The sequence below is a fragment of the Gekko japonicus genome, unplaced genomic scaffold (assembly GCF_001447785.1).
Source record: "Gekko japonicus isolate JY-2015 unplaced genomic scaffold, Gekko_japonicus_V1.1 scaffold11, whole genome shotgun sequence".
Lineage (NCBI taxonomy): Eukaryota > Metazoa > Chordata > Lepidosauria > Squamata > Gekkonidae > Gekko > Gekko japonicus.
Genome location: NW_015166418.1, coordinates 3,031,838 through 3,049,181, shown reverse-complemented (window position 1 = coordinate 3,049,181; position 17,344 = coordinate 3,031,838). Strand labels below are relative to the sequence as shown.

General features: G+C 46.4%; 1 protein-coding gene across 1 annotated transcript; it reads right to left on the bottom strand.

Annotated features, from left to right (window-relative positions):
- Positions 1–223: 223 nt before the first annotated feature.
- SAMD7 (sterile alpha motif domain containing 7) lies at positions 224–14,762 on the bottom strand. Its single transcript, XM_015411583.1, has 8 exons — positions 14,660–14,762; positions 13,527–13,653; positions 11,340–11,476; positions 9,853–9,931; positions 7,331–8,013; positions 6,112–6,233; positions 3,422–3,532; positions 224–496 (listed from the first exon to the last, which is right to left on the bottom strand). Exons 1-8 carry the CDS (start codon positions 14,760–14,762, stop codon positions 224–226), a joined length of 1,635 nt encoding a protein of 544 aa, XP_015267069.1.
- Positions 14,763–17,344: the final 2,582 nt, after the last annotated feature.

The following is a 17,344-nucleotide window of genomic DNA, read 5'->3' as shown; positions in this document are numbered from 1 at the left end:
TTGACCACCTATCCCTTAAATGTATGCTTTAATGCATTTATGTTTACTGAAAGAATGGCATTTATAATTAATTGCACAGATGAATGCATTTAAATTCTTTTTTAAAAAATATTTTAATATCCTGTATTCAACAGTGGTCATTTTACATTTCCAACTTTCAGAAGTGTGTTCGGTATCCATTGAGGTCCTTTGTTATATTTGAAGTTCTGCTGTCTGAATAACTTCAGTTTTTCTGATAGCTGATCATCTGGAAATCGCTCTGAGCTCCACCTAAGTCTGGTGGATTTTCTCTGCTTTCTGCAGCGATCTGCTCCGCTGTCTTTGAAGTCTCTGGATCCTGAGAGCAAGGGCTGCCCAGAACGTCACCAGTACTGTTGCAGTGAAGAGGAGATGCCATCTCTTGGGGAGGATCAGAAGGCTTGCCTGTAGCGGATGATGCGGACACAGACAAAGGAAGATTCATCATGTAGAACATGCTGCCCAGGCGCCGGGACACCTTTGGAGAGAGGCAAGCAATCACAGCAATTACTATTTCAAATATGTCAATTGGACCAGATGCCCAGTTTAACCATACAGGTGAATCTGGTAGCAGATTATCCACAGAGCTAATGGGGATCTGTCTTCAGAGCCTTCTGGCTCTGGTTGATCCAAGTGCTTCCATGGGAGCAAATTGGAGCCTGGGTAGCAAAATAATCAGGGATGCCTTGCACTGGTCCTTTCCCCTCCAAATCTGAGCTAGCTGCACTTCTACTACTTCTACTGAAGTGCATACAGTTCCTAGCAGGGGAGGGGGCAGGATTCTGTATTCCTTCCTGATAGGCACTGCCCTTTTGGGAGCAGAGAGTCATGGGATTGACTATGAGTGTCAGATTCCCAGTTAAGACACTCTCCACAACACTCTTGGCAGTGATGCTTTATTAGAGAAATGCTTACATTTAGGAACTGGTTCTTTGTCAGGACTAAAGAGAGTGCATGAAATTCAGAGCTTATAGGTGAAACCGAATGCACCCCACACCACTCCCCATTTTAAAGCTCTGTAAATTGGCGACTATGACCACATCCTGTGCCAGTGAGTTCCCCAAACTGTGTATACACTGTGTGAAGAAATACTTCTTTTTGTCTGTCCTGAATCTCCCACCCTTCTACAACACCTACGGGAATGATCCTGGACAGGTACATACTTGCTGAATCACTATTTCCCTCCTGCATCTCCTGGTGCCCAAGGAAATGAAACCAAACAGCGAAGCATCAGAATAATAATCAGATAAGAAGATTTTTTACTGCTCCTGAATGGCAGAGTATTTCTGCTTTGACTTAGAACTTCTATGATAAATATGGGTGTGGTTTGAATCAACTCTTGTTCAGTAAAGTTCTGACTGTAATCCATTTTTCAGATATTTATTTATATTTATTTATTATTACATTTATACCCCACCCTACCCAGCCACGGCCAGCTCAGGGCGGCTTACAGAGAGAATAAAAACAACAATAAGTAATTTATATACCGTAGTTCTAATAAATAGATGTGGACATTGCTAAGATATTCCAAGATTTTTAGCAGCATCCTTATCTTTTCCAGAAGACATAAGAACATAAGAGACACCAATGTTGGATCAGGCCAAAGGCCCATCCAGTCCAACACTCTGTGTCACACAGTGCCCAGAAATACCAGTGCCATCAGGAGGTCCACCAGTGGGGCAAGGACATTAGAAACCCTCCCTCTGTTGACCCCCCCAAGCACCAAGAAGACAGAGCATCACTTGCCCCAGAGTCCCTATCTATACCTTGTGGCTAATAGCCACTGATGGACCTCTGCTCCATATGCTTATCTAATTCCCTTTTGAAGCCGTCCATGCTTGTAGCCGCCACCACTTCCTGTGGCAGTGAATTCCATGTGTTAATCACTCTTTGGGTGAAGAAGTACTTCCTTTTATCCGTTCTAACCCGCCCGCTCAGCAATTTCATGGAGTGCCCACGAGTTCTTGTATTGTGAGAAAGGGAGAAAAGTACCTCTTTCTCTACCTGCTCTATCCCATGCATAATCTTATAAACCTCAATCATGTCTCCCCTCAGTCTTCCTTTCTCCAAGCTAAAGAGCCCTAAGCGCTTTAACCTTTCCTCATAGGGAAAGTGTTCCAACCCTTTAATCATTCGAGTTGCCCTTTTCTGCACTTTTTCCAAAGCTATAATATCCTTTTTAAGGTGTGGTGACCAGAACTGCACACAGTATTCCAAATGAGGTCGCACCATTGATTTATATAGGGGCATTATGATATTGGCTGATCTGTTTTCAATACCTTTCCTAATAATCCCCATCATAGGATTGGCCTTCTTTATTGCAGTCACACACTGTCTCGACATTTTCAGTGAGTTATCTACTACAACTCCAAGATCTCTCTCTTGATCAGTCTCTGCCAGTTCAGACCCCATCAATGTGTATTTATATTTAGGAGGAAGCTGCTGAACTAAGACCAGCTCCAAAGCGCCAGGAGGGAGAACGCCGGAATAACATCCACATCCAAAGCTTGCTAGAATAAGAGCCGAAATAACAAAACAACAAGAGCTTGCCCTGCTGCGTGGGTGCTGGTAGGTAGTCACTTCCCCTGTTAATGTGGCCCTAGATAGGTACTATAAATCATATGTAAACCGCTCAGAGACCCTTCGGGGTTTGAGCGGTATATAAGCCGAAAGTTAAACAAATAGATAAAAATTTTAGGATTTTTGGCTCCAATGTGCATCACCTTGCACTTGGCCACATTTGCCATGTTGACGCCCACTTGCCCATCCTTGACAGATCCCTTTGGAGTGCCTCACAATCCTCACTGGTTTTCACCACCCTGAACATACATATTTGTCTGTCTCCAATCACACTTTTGTACCTCACAGTGACTTGTAGAAGCACATCTGTGCATTAAAAAAGCACTAAAGAAAGTGACCTACCTGTCTCTTCTTAGGAGACAGGTAGACAGCACAGCCTGAAGATACATTAGTAGTAAGAATCATAATGAGAATGTTAATACAAATTCAGCTATGTACTCCCTTATTATAAGGAGCTGCAGTGGCTCAAGTGGTTAAGCCGCTGAACTGCAGGCTGTGGAAGGTCAGTAGCTCAGCAGTTCGAGACCCGGGTGCCGCATGATGGAGTGAGCTCCCATCTCTAGTTCCAGCTCCTGCCAACCTAGCAGTTCGAAAGCAAGAAATTGCAAGTAGATAAATAGGTACCACTTCGGTGGGAAGGTAACAGCGTTCCGTGCGCCACATGACCACGGAAACGTCTTCGGACAGCGCTGGCTCTTCGGCTTTGAAACGGAGATGAGCACCGCAACCCTAGAGTCGGATTTGACTGGCTTTCGAGCAAGGGAACCTTTACCTTTACTTACTCCCTTATTACTGTGTGCTTGAATGCATCTGTTCGCTTTACCTGAGACCGAATCTTCAGTGCAGGTCCAAGTTTTAATCCCATTGTGTCCAAAAGATGTTCTTCTGTGAGCAGTGGTAGGGTTTCTCCATCAATGGCGTGATCTTTGAATACCTTAAACAACAAAGAAGCCGTAGTGGATATTATTCAGCTTTTCCACATTGTAGCAACAAGCCCAAAGGGGAGCAAAAGCAGATTGGGCTGAATAAACAAAGGGAATAATTTTACTTCTGCCTTTGTCTTTCAAAACAAGGTTAAAATATACAGATAAGGTAGCTGAACAGTATTCCAAGGGTGCATTCCATACCTTTGATCTCAAATTATGTTTGTTCCATGAATTTGGAGAGGGACTGTGACCAGTGTTCCCTCTAAGCTGAGCTAGTGTGAGCTAGCTCACAGTTTTTTAGCCTCCAGCTCACACATTTTTGCCCTAGCCCAGGAAGGAGGGCTCCAGAGCAAAGTAATTTATGCAGTAGCCAAATTGCATGCTCACATGTTTAATGCCAGTAGCTCACAAAGTAGAATTTTTGCTCACAAGACTCCACAGCTTAGTGGGAACATTGACTGTGACTCAGGTAGAGCATTTACTTGGCATACAGAAGATCCCATGTTCAATCCTCGGCTTCTCTAGTTTAAAGAATCTGACAGTAGATGATGTGAAAAATCTCTGCCTGAGATCCCAGACAGCTGCTGCCAGTCTGAGTAGCTAATACTGACCTTGATGGTCAGTCTGACTCACTGTAAGGCAGTTTAATATGGTGATGAGAGTATCATCCTTTCAGACAGGAATGGAGTCCTTGTTTCCCTGCATATGATAGCTAGGACTTGGGTGATCTCAGGAAATGTGTACAATGCAAGTATACACATAATAATAGAACAAAGTTTGAGTCCAATGGCACCTTTAAGACCAAGAAAGTTTTATTCAAGGTGTAAGCTTTCGTGTGCATGTATCTGAAGAAGTGTGTGTGCACATAAAAGATTATACCCAGAATTAAAATTGTTGGTCTTAAAGGTGCCACTGGACTCAAACTTTGTTCAGTTGCTTCAGACCAACCTGGCTACCTACCTGAATCTATACACATAATAATGGTATAGCTGTTCTTGACCCTATTCATTCACATGAGTGGCACATATTTGGCATTCATATGAGTGGTACATATTTGGAAATGGTTTTCAGGTTATTTATTAATTTCATTTCATACTAAATATGCACCTCTTTCAGGGCCCTATCCAGCCAGGGTTAAGCACATTTACATTCCATCAATTTCAGTAGGAGAATGAAACATATACGAGGGGGCGGGGTCTACAGCACAGCAATGGCGGACGCCTTTCTCAGCTCTCTGGGAAGGCGTGCCACACAGCAGCGGGGGGGAGAGGTGCCGCTGGATCGGCACCTCCACGGGGGTTTGGGGGGAACTCCCAGGCCATAGGGCTTTTGAGGGTGAGCCTCTTTTCCTGCTACTTGCAGGGAGATGGAGGCTCCCCTCCACCCTGACGGTCCCTCCCGGTGATTGCGTCCTCTCAGCGAGGCCATAAGCTGTGTTGATCCGGTCAAGCGCAGGAGATCTAGCGGAGGAACGATCAAGAGCGTGGTCAAGATAAAGACCAACAATGAACTGTGAGTTAAGGAGTGAGCTGTGAGTTAAAATGAGTGAATTGTCTTCAGAAGAGAAAATCCCCCCCCCCAAAGGAAAAACATTTTGAGCGATCGGAACTGTGCTGAGAGAGGGACGCCTCTCAGATGCATTTACATAAGCGGAGAGGGGGGGAGAGAGAAATGATTATAAACCGATACTTTGAAGCGAAATCCCCCCCCCCAACCTCTTAAGCGACTGAATCGTGCTGAGAGAGGGATGTCTCTCTGACGCATTTATAAAAATAAATAAATTCAAGCTCTTTTCTCTCAGCAGGATTTAAGGTGACACTTTCTGAGAACACTTGCAAGGAAGGAGTTAAGTCCTTGTAAATCTTTCCTGTTTCTCTTGTACTTTCCCTCCTTTTCTTGTTGAAATCGCTGTTTAATTTAGTGTCCATCTCTTTCGCTTTAAAAGCCCTCAGTTCCATTTTTTCTGGTATCATTGCCAACTGGAGCTGCCGGGACACAAATTATTGATTTATCTTGGCAAGCTGATGGTTAATACCAACAAGTTGCTCCAGAATCGGCTTGGTGGCTTCTGCTATAAGTGCAATAACGTCTACTTCCCTTCTTCTCGGAGTTGTTTTCGCCAACTTTTTTGGAGTGTCCTCCATTTTAACGCTTTATTTTCAATATAAAATCGCTTTCTCCCCGGCTCTGAAAATCGCTTTATGCTGTTTAATCACTTAGATGCTCATGGATATCTCCCACAACAGGCCTGTACGCTTAAAAAATAAAGTCTTTCAGAAATGTCCATTTACAACCGTCTCTCTCTCTTCCCCCCCCCCTCCATGTGGAGGAGTGGGGAATCGAACCCAGTTCTCCAGATTAGAGTCCGCCAGTCTTAACCACTAACCAAACTGGCTCACTCTAAGCAGAGTTATACCATTCTGAGCCCATTGAAGCCACTGTGCTTAGTAGGGTTTTAGTCTGCTTAGGATGGCCCTGCTAAATGTATTTGACGTTAGCTGAAACACACTCCCATCTTTTCAGCATTTCAAGTCACAGAGACATCCCCTTTCCAAAGTTTAAATAAACATCTAGTGATTAGGGCTACCTGTGCATAGTCTGAACACCCTGGAAGGCTGATGATAAAATTGTAAACATCTTCAGTGGCCCATTTGCGAATATCTTCAATGGGTGGTACGTCTTCTCCATTCAGAATCAGGCTGGAAGCACCTACAGGAATTTTAAAAAGACAGTCCTGCATTCAGTGGCTGGCAATTTTATAAACTTTAATGTACATCTCCTTGATGCACTGAGAACTGAACTAGACAGTATATAGCAACTGCAAGTAACGCAACTCCACCACCTGCTGGTCCTCAGCAAACCATGCTCGGAAAGGGATGATTTCCCCTTTCCCCTCCTGCCTTTCCCCCCCCCCCCCATACAGTCCCCCTTTTTTCTACTGCAAATGTCCCCATTCTGAAGAAGAAAACAAGCTCCTGAAGTTACATTACACATATTTTCAGTATAAAATGTAGTTTGGCACAGAATTTGGATTCCTGAAAAATGTAACATACTTTTTTAAAAATGAAATTTCTAGCCCTTATGTTTCTGCTACTTGAAAATATGCAGGCATTGCCTACAAAGGGCTCCACGACTGAGGTGGCAAAGCTTTTGTCTCCTCCACAGCCAGTTTTACTTTCCTGCACATTTCCAGTTGTGATGCCACCCATGTGCACGCAGACACGCTCATCTACAGCTCTCCTAAAGGTAAAGGTAAAGGTTCCCTTCCTCGAAAGCCAGTCGAGTCCAACTCTAGGGTTGCAGTGCTCATCTCCGTTTCCAAGCCGAAGAGCCAACGCTGTCCGAAGACGTTTCCGTGGTCATGTGGCCGGCATGACTAAACACCAAGGCGCACGGAACGCTGTTACCTTCCCACCGCAGTGGTACCTATTTATCTACTTGCAATTTCTTGCTTTTGAACTGCTAGGTTGGCAGGAGCTGGAACTAGAGATGGGAGCTCACTCCATCATGCGGCAACTCGGGTCTCGAACTGCTGAACTACTGACCTTCCACAGCCTGCAGTTCAGCGTCTTAACCACTTGAGCCACCGCAGCTCTCCTACCGGCATCATAATGCTCTTCATTTAAAAAACAGATCTAAACATGTCAGAACTTCCACCTGGGATTTTTAAAGGGCCATCAGTACTGCAACCCTCTGTATAATCAGTCATAACACAGCAAACCTTCAACGTATCCTTCTTTACTGAAACCAAGCCTTGGGTTTCTCCCATCGGCATGATGCAAACGGCCTGCAAAGTCTTAACTTACTGGAGGGTAGCAGCGGATTGGTGGGTACCGAGAAGCCATACGGCAGAGCAGAGAATGTGAATGCCGATGGATATGCATACTTTTCTTCAAAGGCTGTGCAAGGATTGGCAGGATCTTTCTCATTCCCATTGCTGCATCCATTAGCTTCGCTGGGCATGTCATGGCCAACCGCTGCCTTTCTCAGGCCGTGTTCATATTCCTTGCCGTCCTTGGCCGCTGCAGCGCATGGCTCCAAGTGTGCTTTGCTGGGTTCATGTTTGTTCAGCATTTCCGCCTCGGCTTCTTTTTTGTCCTCCTTCTCCTCCTCGGCAGTGGCAGAGGCCAGATCCAGGCCCTTCTCTTCGGCTTGGCTCTTGGTCCCGCCGGCAGTACCCTCGGCAGCTTTGTGATTCCCGGCCCTCCTGCCCGGCCGGCGGCCTCGCTCCCTTTGCAGGGTGCCCACAGGTGGGTATGGGCTGGTGGCCATCAGCATAGTGTTGCCGTGAAGCTCATCAAGGGTCGCTCGGTGGACATACAAGTCGTTCGGAACGTGGCCTTCAGGGACTCTGTGCCTTCCACGGAAAGCCACTGGGCTAGCTGGGATGCTGTGGTACAGGAAAGGGCCTTCCAAGCCCAGCAGCCCCTTGCGGTGAGCTTTTTCTATTTCTTTTTGCTGGAAAAGGGCATTCATTTCCATCTCCATCCTAAGCAAGGGGAAGGGCAGAAGGAAGAGGAGAGGCGTAAGCCGAGGTGGCCATTTCCACATGGGTGTTTTGGGGGTTGCCAATCTCCCTGTGGAGCCTGGAGTTCAGGAATTCCAGCTGATCTCCCGACCACAGAGATTGACTTCCCCCTGGGGAAAATGGCCTCTTTGGAGGGTGGCCTCTATGGCATTCACATCCCCGTTGAGCTCCCTCCCCTCCCCAGGCTCTGCCCCGGAATCTCTAGGGATTTCCCAACTCGGAATTGGCAGCCCTCGCTAACTGCCCAGGTTCAATGCTAATGGGAAGCACTTTCCCCCCGTACTCTCATGGTGCACTTGTGCACATCCCAGAGTTTCTTCAGCTTTTCTCTGATTTTCTCATACCTGCTTTGCTGAGAGGTTTTGGGGAAAGATTGCAGTGAAACCTGGCTGGCTGGCATGGGGGTAGGAACGTTTAGATTTCCCCAGGGCTATTTTTGGGCAGGAACGCACAGGAACGGAGTTCCAGCTGGCTCCCAAGCTGGCCACGCCCAGCAGGAGCTCATTAGCATAATAGGCCACACCCAACAGCAGGAACTCATTAGGATTGGCTACAGTAGGGGTGTGTGGCCTAACATGCAAAGGAGTCCCTGCTACAAAAAAAGGCCCTGGGTTTTGACAACAGACAAGGTAAACAGAATAAGAAGGGAAAGGTGGGTGTGGCTGGATGACCACACTTCTGGTAACATGGGGGTGTGTCCTAATGTGCTAATGAGCTGTGCTGTCAGGGGTGTGGCCCAATATGCTAATGAGTTCCTACTGTTGGGTGTGGCCTATTATGCTAATGAGTTCCTGCTGGGCTTTTTCTACAAAAAGAGCCCTGGCATTTTCCCATCCACATAGTCATTTCCCCTGACACTGTCTCCTCATGTTGGCCATTTCCTCTGTCTGCCATGGGCAGGGGTGGGGAAATCTTTTGAATATTGCTATATGTAGCAAAATATGTGTAACTCCTGACCTGGGTAGCCCAGGCTAGCCTGCTTTCGTCAGATCTCAGAAGCTAAGCACAGTCGGCCCTGGCTAGTATTTGGATGGGAGGTCTCCAAGGAATACCAGGGTCATGACATGGAGGAAGGCAACAGAGAACCACCTCCAAACATCTTTTGCCTTGAAAACCGTTATGGGGTCACCACGTCAGCTGCGACTTGACAACACTTTTCACTACCAACAACAATATGTGTGACAGAGGAGGAGGAGAAGATCCCGCCCTTCACTCAGAGTCTCAGAGTGGCTTACTGTCTCCTTCCCTTCCTCTCCCCACAACAGACACCCTGTGAGGCAGGTGGGGCTGAGAGAGCTCTTGAGAGAACAGCTCTAAAAGAACTGTGACTGGCCCAAGGTCACCCAGCTGGCTGCATGTGGAGGAGTGGGGAATCAAACTCAGTTCTCCAGATTAGAGTCCACCAGTCTAAACCACTGCACCAAGCTGGCTCTCTGTAAGTCTGTGACCCCTTTCATTGCAGGGAAATAGTTATTTATCAAACAGTCTACCCTGTAGCTCAGTGCTAAAGCAACAGCTTTGCATGCAGAAAGTGCCAGGCTCAATACTGACCCAAGCGTCTCCAGTTAAAAGGGTCAGGCAGCAGGTGATGTAAAAGACCTCTGAGACCATAGAGGGTTGCTGCCAGTCAGATAATACTGACTTTGATAGGCTAATGGCCTGACTCAGTATAAGACAGATTCATCTGTCTCAAATAGAAGAACAGTAAAGAAAGAAATATATCAGCGGCTAAACCAGGATATACTCTTTGCCTGGTTATATCAGCTTTGAATTCTAGGATACAGGTTGCATTTATTTTACCTGGCCATATTTTGTTTCTGAACCAGTTCCTGCCTTCTGGTCACAGCTTCTATCTGCTCTGGCTGGAGGAAACTATAGCCTTTGAAAAAAGCAGATGGGTAAAGAAGTCATGGTGGACATGTAGATCAATGCACAAAAATGCACAAAAACAGGAGAAGCAAATCACGAGCTCTGGATAGTATGTAACTGCAGGGATGATGAGTTGCTAAGGTCCCCAACTTCCAGGTGGCACCTGGAGATCTCCCACTATTACAATGGATCTCCAGACGACTAAGATTAGTTCCCCTTGAGAAAATGGCTGCTTGGGGGGGGGGGGGCTCTGGCATTATACCTTTCTGAGGGCCCTCCCCAAACGCCACCCTCCTCGGGCTCCACCGCCAAAATCTGTAGGGGTTTCCCAACCCAGAGCTGGCAAGTGATGAGTTGCCATGGATATTTGGTTTCTTATGGACTCCTAGTGTCATCATCATAGAGTTTAGGCCACCCAGAAGCATAGCTGAACAGTTAATATTGCACCAGTGATAAGCGAAGGGCAATGGGAAAGATGCATTTATGGTCTGGAAGTTTTCTGTGCCTGTTGAAGAATTTCTAGCGTATGGATGAAGTGATACCGTGACCCTGGCTTTGATTACTGATAAACTGATCACTTTCGTTTCCCAACCCATTGGAAAAGTTAAGATGTATAGTATCACTGCCACCTATAGATGGCAGTGTAATGGCAGTTTTCTGTCAGGAAACACAAAGGTACCATTATAGACTGCACTGATACTCATGTAAAAGGTAAAGGTACAGGTCCCCTTGCTCGAAAGCCAGTTGAATCTGACTCTAGGGTTGCGGTGCTCATCTCAGTTTCAAAGCCGAAGAGCCAGCACTGTCTGAAGACGTTTCCGTGGTCATGTGGCCGGCATGACTAAACACCAAGGCTCACGGAACGCTGTTACCTTCCCACCAAAGTGGTACCTATTTATCTACTTGCAATTTCTTGCTTTCGAACTGCTAGGTTGGCAGGAGGATACTCATGTAGGTGTGTGTAATTCTAGTTCACATTCATGACTTTAGGTGCAGTGGTGAAGAGCACATGAGCATGCCCTTCTGTTCCAGCACATGTATTTCTTGCACAATGGAGCCATGTGGAGCCAGTCCCCCTATGAACAGCACATTACAAGGGAGAATATATTCATTGCTCTCATTAGCTGAAACACTGTAGGGAACCAGTAGTAACCACCAGTGTTCTCTCTAAGCTGAGTTAGTGTGAGCTAGCTCACAGTTTTTGAGCCTCTGGCTCACACATTTTTGTCTTGGCTCAGAAAGGATGGCTCCAGAGCAAACTAGTTTATCCAGCAGCCAAATCTCTTGCTCACAACTTTAATGCCAGTAGCTCACAAAGTAGAATTTTTGCTCACAAGACCCCACAGCTTAGAGGGAACATTGGTAACCACCCTGTTTTTACACTGCCAATGTCTAGAATTCATGAACCTGGCTCTTACCTGGCCCTTGGTAAACACGACTGGATAATAGATTTGGCATATTGGCATGTTGTGGAATCGACTGACCAAGATGGGAAGCAACATGAATTTGTCTTGGGTCCGCTGGTGCTAGCATCTCGGTGGAAGGCAACAGATCTCTAGATCGGGAGGCCAGAGAATCTAGTTAAAAGTATGCAGTTAACGTATGCAAGAAGTTGTTGCATTTCGCAATGTGTACTTTCAGTACTCAAAAGGGCTATTTTATGTATTTATTCAGAAACTGAATGTGCTGCCTCTCCGCAGGGCAGATCACGATGGCTCACAGGGTAAAACAATGCAATACTAAGCCCATAAAAGCGACACCATAAAAATGATCGACATTAAAACCAGCCATAAAATAAACCAAAAAACAAGCCAAGAACCCACAAGGGGTGTTATGTATTGGGACTGAATCATTCCAGGTCTGTCACACCAGAGACTGGCTGAGCTTGGAGCACAAGAGCAATAGCCTACCAGGACTCTGAAAGTAACCAGTCAAATAGTAATGTTATGTTAATAGCCTGTCACTGCATGACAGTGCATGCTATTAAACAGAGCTGAGGCTCAGGAGTCTTGTCTTGCTGAAACCACAAATAAAGTTGAGCTGATCACTAGACTTGAGCCTACTCATCCATGGAACCCACTATTTAACAAGGGGCATTAAAACTAGCATAAAAACAGCATTCCGCATCTGACATTATACCCATAAACAGACAGATCGCGCTATTTGGTGAAGCCCAGTAGCTGGCATACCAGCAAACACTGATAAAAGGTACTGTGTGCCACGGTGGAGACCTGAGCCTTCAGCTGCTGGCCAGGAGCCCAAGCTATAAAACCTGGTCCTTAAGGGGATAGACAGCCCCCTCCAGGAATGGTCTGACTCCTCAGTCCTCAGGCTGCTTTGTCATCAACCAACAGTCTTGCCTATATTGCGCATTTGTTTCTTGGCTCCCATCCATCTAATTGCCTTCTCTAGGCATTTATTTGTTCAAGACCTTCATAACTCTAACTCTGATGCTGGGGAGAAATATCTGCATATAGGTGGCATCTTACTCCATGTCTCTGGACAATCTCTCCAAGTGGGTTTATGCACATGTTCAACAGCATGGGGGATGAGACTGACCCCTGCAGGACTCCATAGCATAAGTGCCACCAGGTTGAGCAGCAGTCCCCCAGCACAACTTCCTGAAGTTGGTCATCCAAGTAAGAGTGGAACCACGGAGCTTCCTGCTCTCACTCCAGCCACCGGCCTCTCCAGAAGGGCATCATGGTCAATGATATCAAAAGTGGCCAGAAGTCCACATTAGTCAAGAGAGACCTACTGCTACTGCTACTGTCACTTCCCTAGTGAAGATCCTCAGTCAGGGTAACCAAGGTCATCCCTGTCTCCAATCCAGGCCTGGATATTTGTAGAAAATTTTCCTGGACACCAATTACTTATGAAGCTGCCTCATGCCAGATCTGGCAATGGAGCCACCTAGCCCAGTATTGGTCTCAGGCAGAAATTTTTCCTAATCTAGTCCTCTGGAATCCTTAAAAAAAAAGAAGAAGAACTGGACTGATATTCCACATAAAGCACGTTCTTTAACACTGAAGACCCAGCTACTTACATTATTGGGAGACCATGTCAAAGCATGTAATTTAGTGGCAAAAAGCTGTTCTGGGATTGGGAGGGAGAATATGGATCTTGCCATGGTTTAGGTAAACAGGCTGTTTTACTGTCCACTCTGTGCCATTTTGCTTACTGAATCTACCAACCCCTCTTGGCTGCTTTTAGGGGGAATAGACCAATACATTAAGTGTACCTCCCTTTTCCTTATCAGAGTTAAAGCAACTGGGGCTGATGGTGGCAGCAATTCCAGTCAAAGAACCCGTGGAAGAAAGAAAATCCACACCACTATCCTCCAGTTCTGTGGCTCCAGTCCATAGTGGGTCCCTTACAAGATACATTCTGAGGCCAAATTACACATCAGGGAATTTAGTTACAGCAGGGGTGTGGCCTGGTGGGGCTTTTGCTTCTGATTGGCCATTGGAGGTTCAATTGGCTAAGCAGATTTTTAAAAACGTTGCTTTGGGAGAAGCTGCCACCACAGCACAAGGGTCATTGATTGCAGAGGGCTACATTTTTCCTGTATGCTCAGTAATACAGATTATGTCAAAGAGGAATACCTTTCCACAAACCGAGGCTCAAACTGTGAGGGAATAGCCTGGATTCTCTGGGGGCCTGCTCCCATTAGCTGTGGGTTTACTGCCATCATCTGGTTTCTCATGATCAACTCCTGTCGCTGCCGCAATTCTAGCATAAAACACACAATCCCTTTAAGGAGACTTCCAATAGAAGAAATAAAACATTAAACAAAAAAGTCTTCCAGAACAGTACCTCCACCCCTTAGAATTATCAGACTGTGACCGACTCTTCTACATCCGCCTTACGTAAAGAAAAGTTGAATAACTAAACATTCAACAGGTATATAAGGTAATTATATATTTTATTGGGTTCAACGCAATCACTGAAGGCATTTGCAAACTTTTCAGTTCCACAGAGCTTCTTTGCATTATGTTTGTGCATGTGTGTTATTAATAGATAAATCTGATACTACAAACACACACACATCTCTGTAATTAGGAAATAAAATGTTAAGTACTATGAACTGCAAGGAAAAGTTGCAGAAGAATAAAAGAACACAAGAAGAGCCCATCTGGATCAGACCAGTGGTCCATCTAGTCCGGCATCCTGCTTCAAGAACATGAGACTCCTCTGAGATTGGACTTGGGGGGGAGGGTCTTAGAGGCAGGGGTCATTTCGTAGAAAAAGAGCTAGGGGAACTCATTAGCATAACTCATTAGCATATGCCACACCCCCTGACATCAGGGGCCCGGCGGTGGACCTGCAAGGCCAGCAGGAGTGCGAGGAAGCCCCGCCAAGGCCCTCCCTGGCCCCAGACAGGCAGGGGTGGGGAGAGGCGGGGAGGAAGCAACTTACCCCCCCCTTCTCCTGCCTCCTCCTGGCTGAATGAGGGCTGGAAGCGGGGCGGCCGGAAGCAGGGGGCGGGGCTTCATCATGTGCCCCGCCCTTCTGCACCTCACCCGGGGGAACTGCGTTCCCCTGCGTTCCCCCCCGAAATGACCTCTGCTTAGAGGAGATCTGCGGGGAAATCCAGGGAAATATCTTCTCTCCCATGGTTTGTAGGAGCCAACCCTCAATTCATCTATTATGAGATGGCTAGAAACGTTAGGGCCATGAACCCCAATTCCAACCAAGCCCCATTTCCCTATAACTGTGCATCTTGACTCCAGCTTACCGCCTGCTGCCATGCCGCTTGCCAGCCGGAATAAATGTTTGTCTTCCAAATTTCCTTGTTCCCCAAGGATTGACATCTTTCTCATGTGATCTCGAGGAGTCATGATACTGAAGGATGCAGCAGGCTCTTTGTTCGTCCACAACAATCAGTGAAATGAACTGAAAGTAAAAGTAAAAAGCATGGTGTAACAAATACATTGTAAAAAGCAATTAAACCTACAGGAGGAAACGAGACAGGCTTAAAATGGCTTAGGCCCTACATATCTAAAGGACAACATCTCCACTCATCTGTACATAAGGGGAGCTGAGGATGCATGCATGGAGATACCGTCTCCATCTTTGTCATCTTCTGGGCATGGAACAGTGGTCACTGCAGGTGTGGAGGGGGAGGTATGTGTGAATTTCCTGCATTGTGCAGGGGGTTGGACTAGATGACCCTGGAGGTCCCTTCCAACTCTATGACTCTATGATTCTATGATTCTATGCACCAGTACGTCAAAGGTACATGAGAAGGTCTTCCTGGTGGGTGCTGCCACAAACTGAACCAAGAACTTCAGTTTGTGAACCATGAACTGGCCAAAATTTGTCAAGAACAAAGGTTTGTGAGCTGGTTTGTGCCCATCCCTAGCTGTAGGGCCACTTCCCAGCATTCTGTTGCTCTAGGAAAAACGTGAATAAATGTGATGTAATAGTACAAAAAGATTCTTTTGCTTGGCCAGAACTGTTTGCAGCATACAATACAAGATTCCAGTTGTGGGGAGAACAAGGCACAAAGAATGCCTATGGATTCTCCCCCCCCCCCCCAATCCCCAATCCTGGCTCTGCACTCTTTTGGCACCAGTATCATAGATGCAACGAACATGAAATTGAGCAAACTTCAGAGGACGGCGGAAGACAGGAGGGCCTGGCGGGAGCTGGTTCATGGGATCGCGAAGAGTCGGACTCGACTGTGCGACTGAACAATAAAAATCACAGTATCGGCCACAAATATTAGACACCAACAACCCATACTTTTCTCTCACCCTGTCCAGCACAATGCTTGCAAGATCTTTTCCTGTTGTATCTGTGACATGCAGAAATCCCAAATGTTTCCCCTTGATTTCCACTGATTTCCTGTTAACAAAGAGAGGGAGAATGTATGTCATTAGAATGGGCAAATTGTCCCTTGGAACCTTGATGAGAACTCAGCATCCATCACCACAAAGTAATAAAGCTGCCATTTTCCACTTTACTGTGGTGTGCAGTTTGCAATGCGAGAAAAAACCCCACAATTGTTTCACAGCAGGGGTATTTGCCCCACCCTGCCGATGCCAACACTGGTCCCACAATAAAATGTCTGAGGACTCAACCACCAACCTCGCTGTCCTTGGAATAAGAAAAATTTACATTCTAAAATGAGAGATGTAGGAGGAGAAGGGAAGGGAAAGCAGTATGAGATCTCAAAAGCTAAACAGGGTTGGTATTTGGATGGGAGGCTACCAAGGGAAACTCTGCAGAGGAAGGCAATGGCAAACCACTTCTACTTCTCACTTGCTTTGAAAGCCCCTTGCGGGGGGTAGCCATTATTTGTAACTTGGTGGCACTTACGTACATACACGGGGACAAGGCTACCAGGTGGAAACACTTCCCCACGGTTCTAGAATCTCCAACCAGTAGCAGCTCCCTAAGGTCTCAGGCAGAGCTCTTTCCTAGTTCTGCTACCCAAGATCCCTTTAACTAGAGATTATGGGTATTAGAGATGGGACCTTCTTATGCAAAGCATGTGAGCTACCAGCCCTCCCCAAAGGACTGCAGAGTGGCTAAGAACCTGGAAGCCGAGGATGTATAAGAGTGTACACACCAGCTGCCAGGGCCACATTCACGGATGACTCTTTCCTGATCCCATGCTGCAAATCCTGGCTGTACAGCACATTATGGGGATGAAGACACATTAATCTTCCCTCTTAGAGTTTTACCCTCAACAAACCCTTCTTGGCAGCAGGCAGAACCAATCACCCAGGGCTAATTCTGTCTCATTTTATTAGGCAAGAGGTGGACAAGCAACGGCCTTATGGCCTAAGAGCACTTGCATGGATTTAAGCATGTTACAAGAGGCAGAATGTTTGTGGGCCAATGCTCCCTCTAAGCTGTGGAGTCTTGTGAGCAAAAATTCTATTTTGTGAGCTACTGGCATCAAAGTTGTGAGCGAGTTTAGCGGTAACACTGGTGAAGGCTTGTGCATAAACAATGGGAGAAGGAGAACAATCTTTGAGGATGGGTGTGTGTGTGTGAGAGAGAGAGTAAGGATGCCATCTGCTTTCTATTTTATAACTTTATTATATTTATTTATTTATTTGATTTCTATCCCGCCCTCCCAAAGGCTCAGGGCGGTTCACAGACGGCAAAGCCGAAAAATAAAATACAATAAGTCATACAATAAAATACGCATTTAAAACCATGGTAAAACCATCCTATAACACGGTGCTATATTAATCAACCAAGATGGGAACAACCACCCAACTTTGGTGGCCAGCTATCCCGGTAGCGCAGTCTCCCGCTATGCTGTCTATAACTTCTGCCAGGGCTTAACCTGCCCCCCTTTCGTAGGGCAGCCGATGACATACTACCTTGGTGGTAGGATAGTGGCGGAGGTGGCTCCTACTTGAACGCCTGGCGGAAGAGCTCCGTCTTGCAGGCCCTGCGGAAC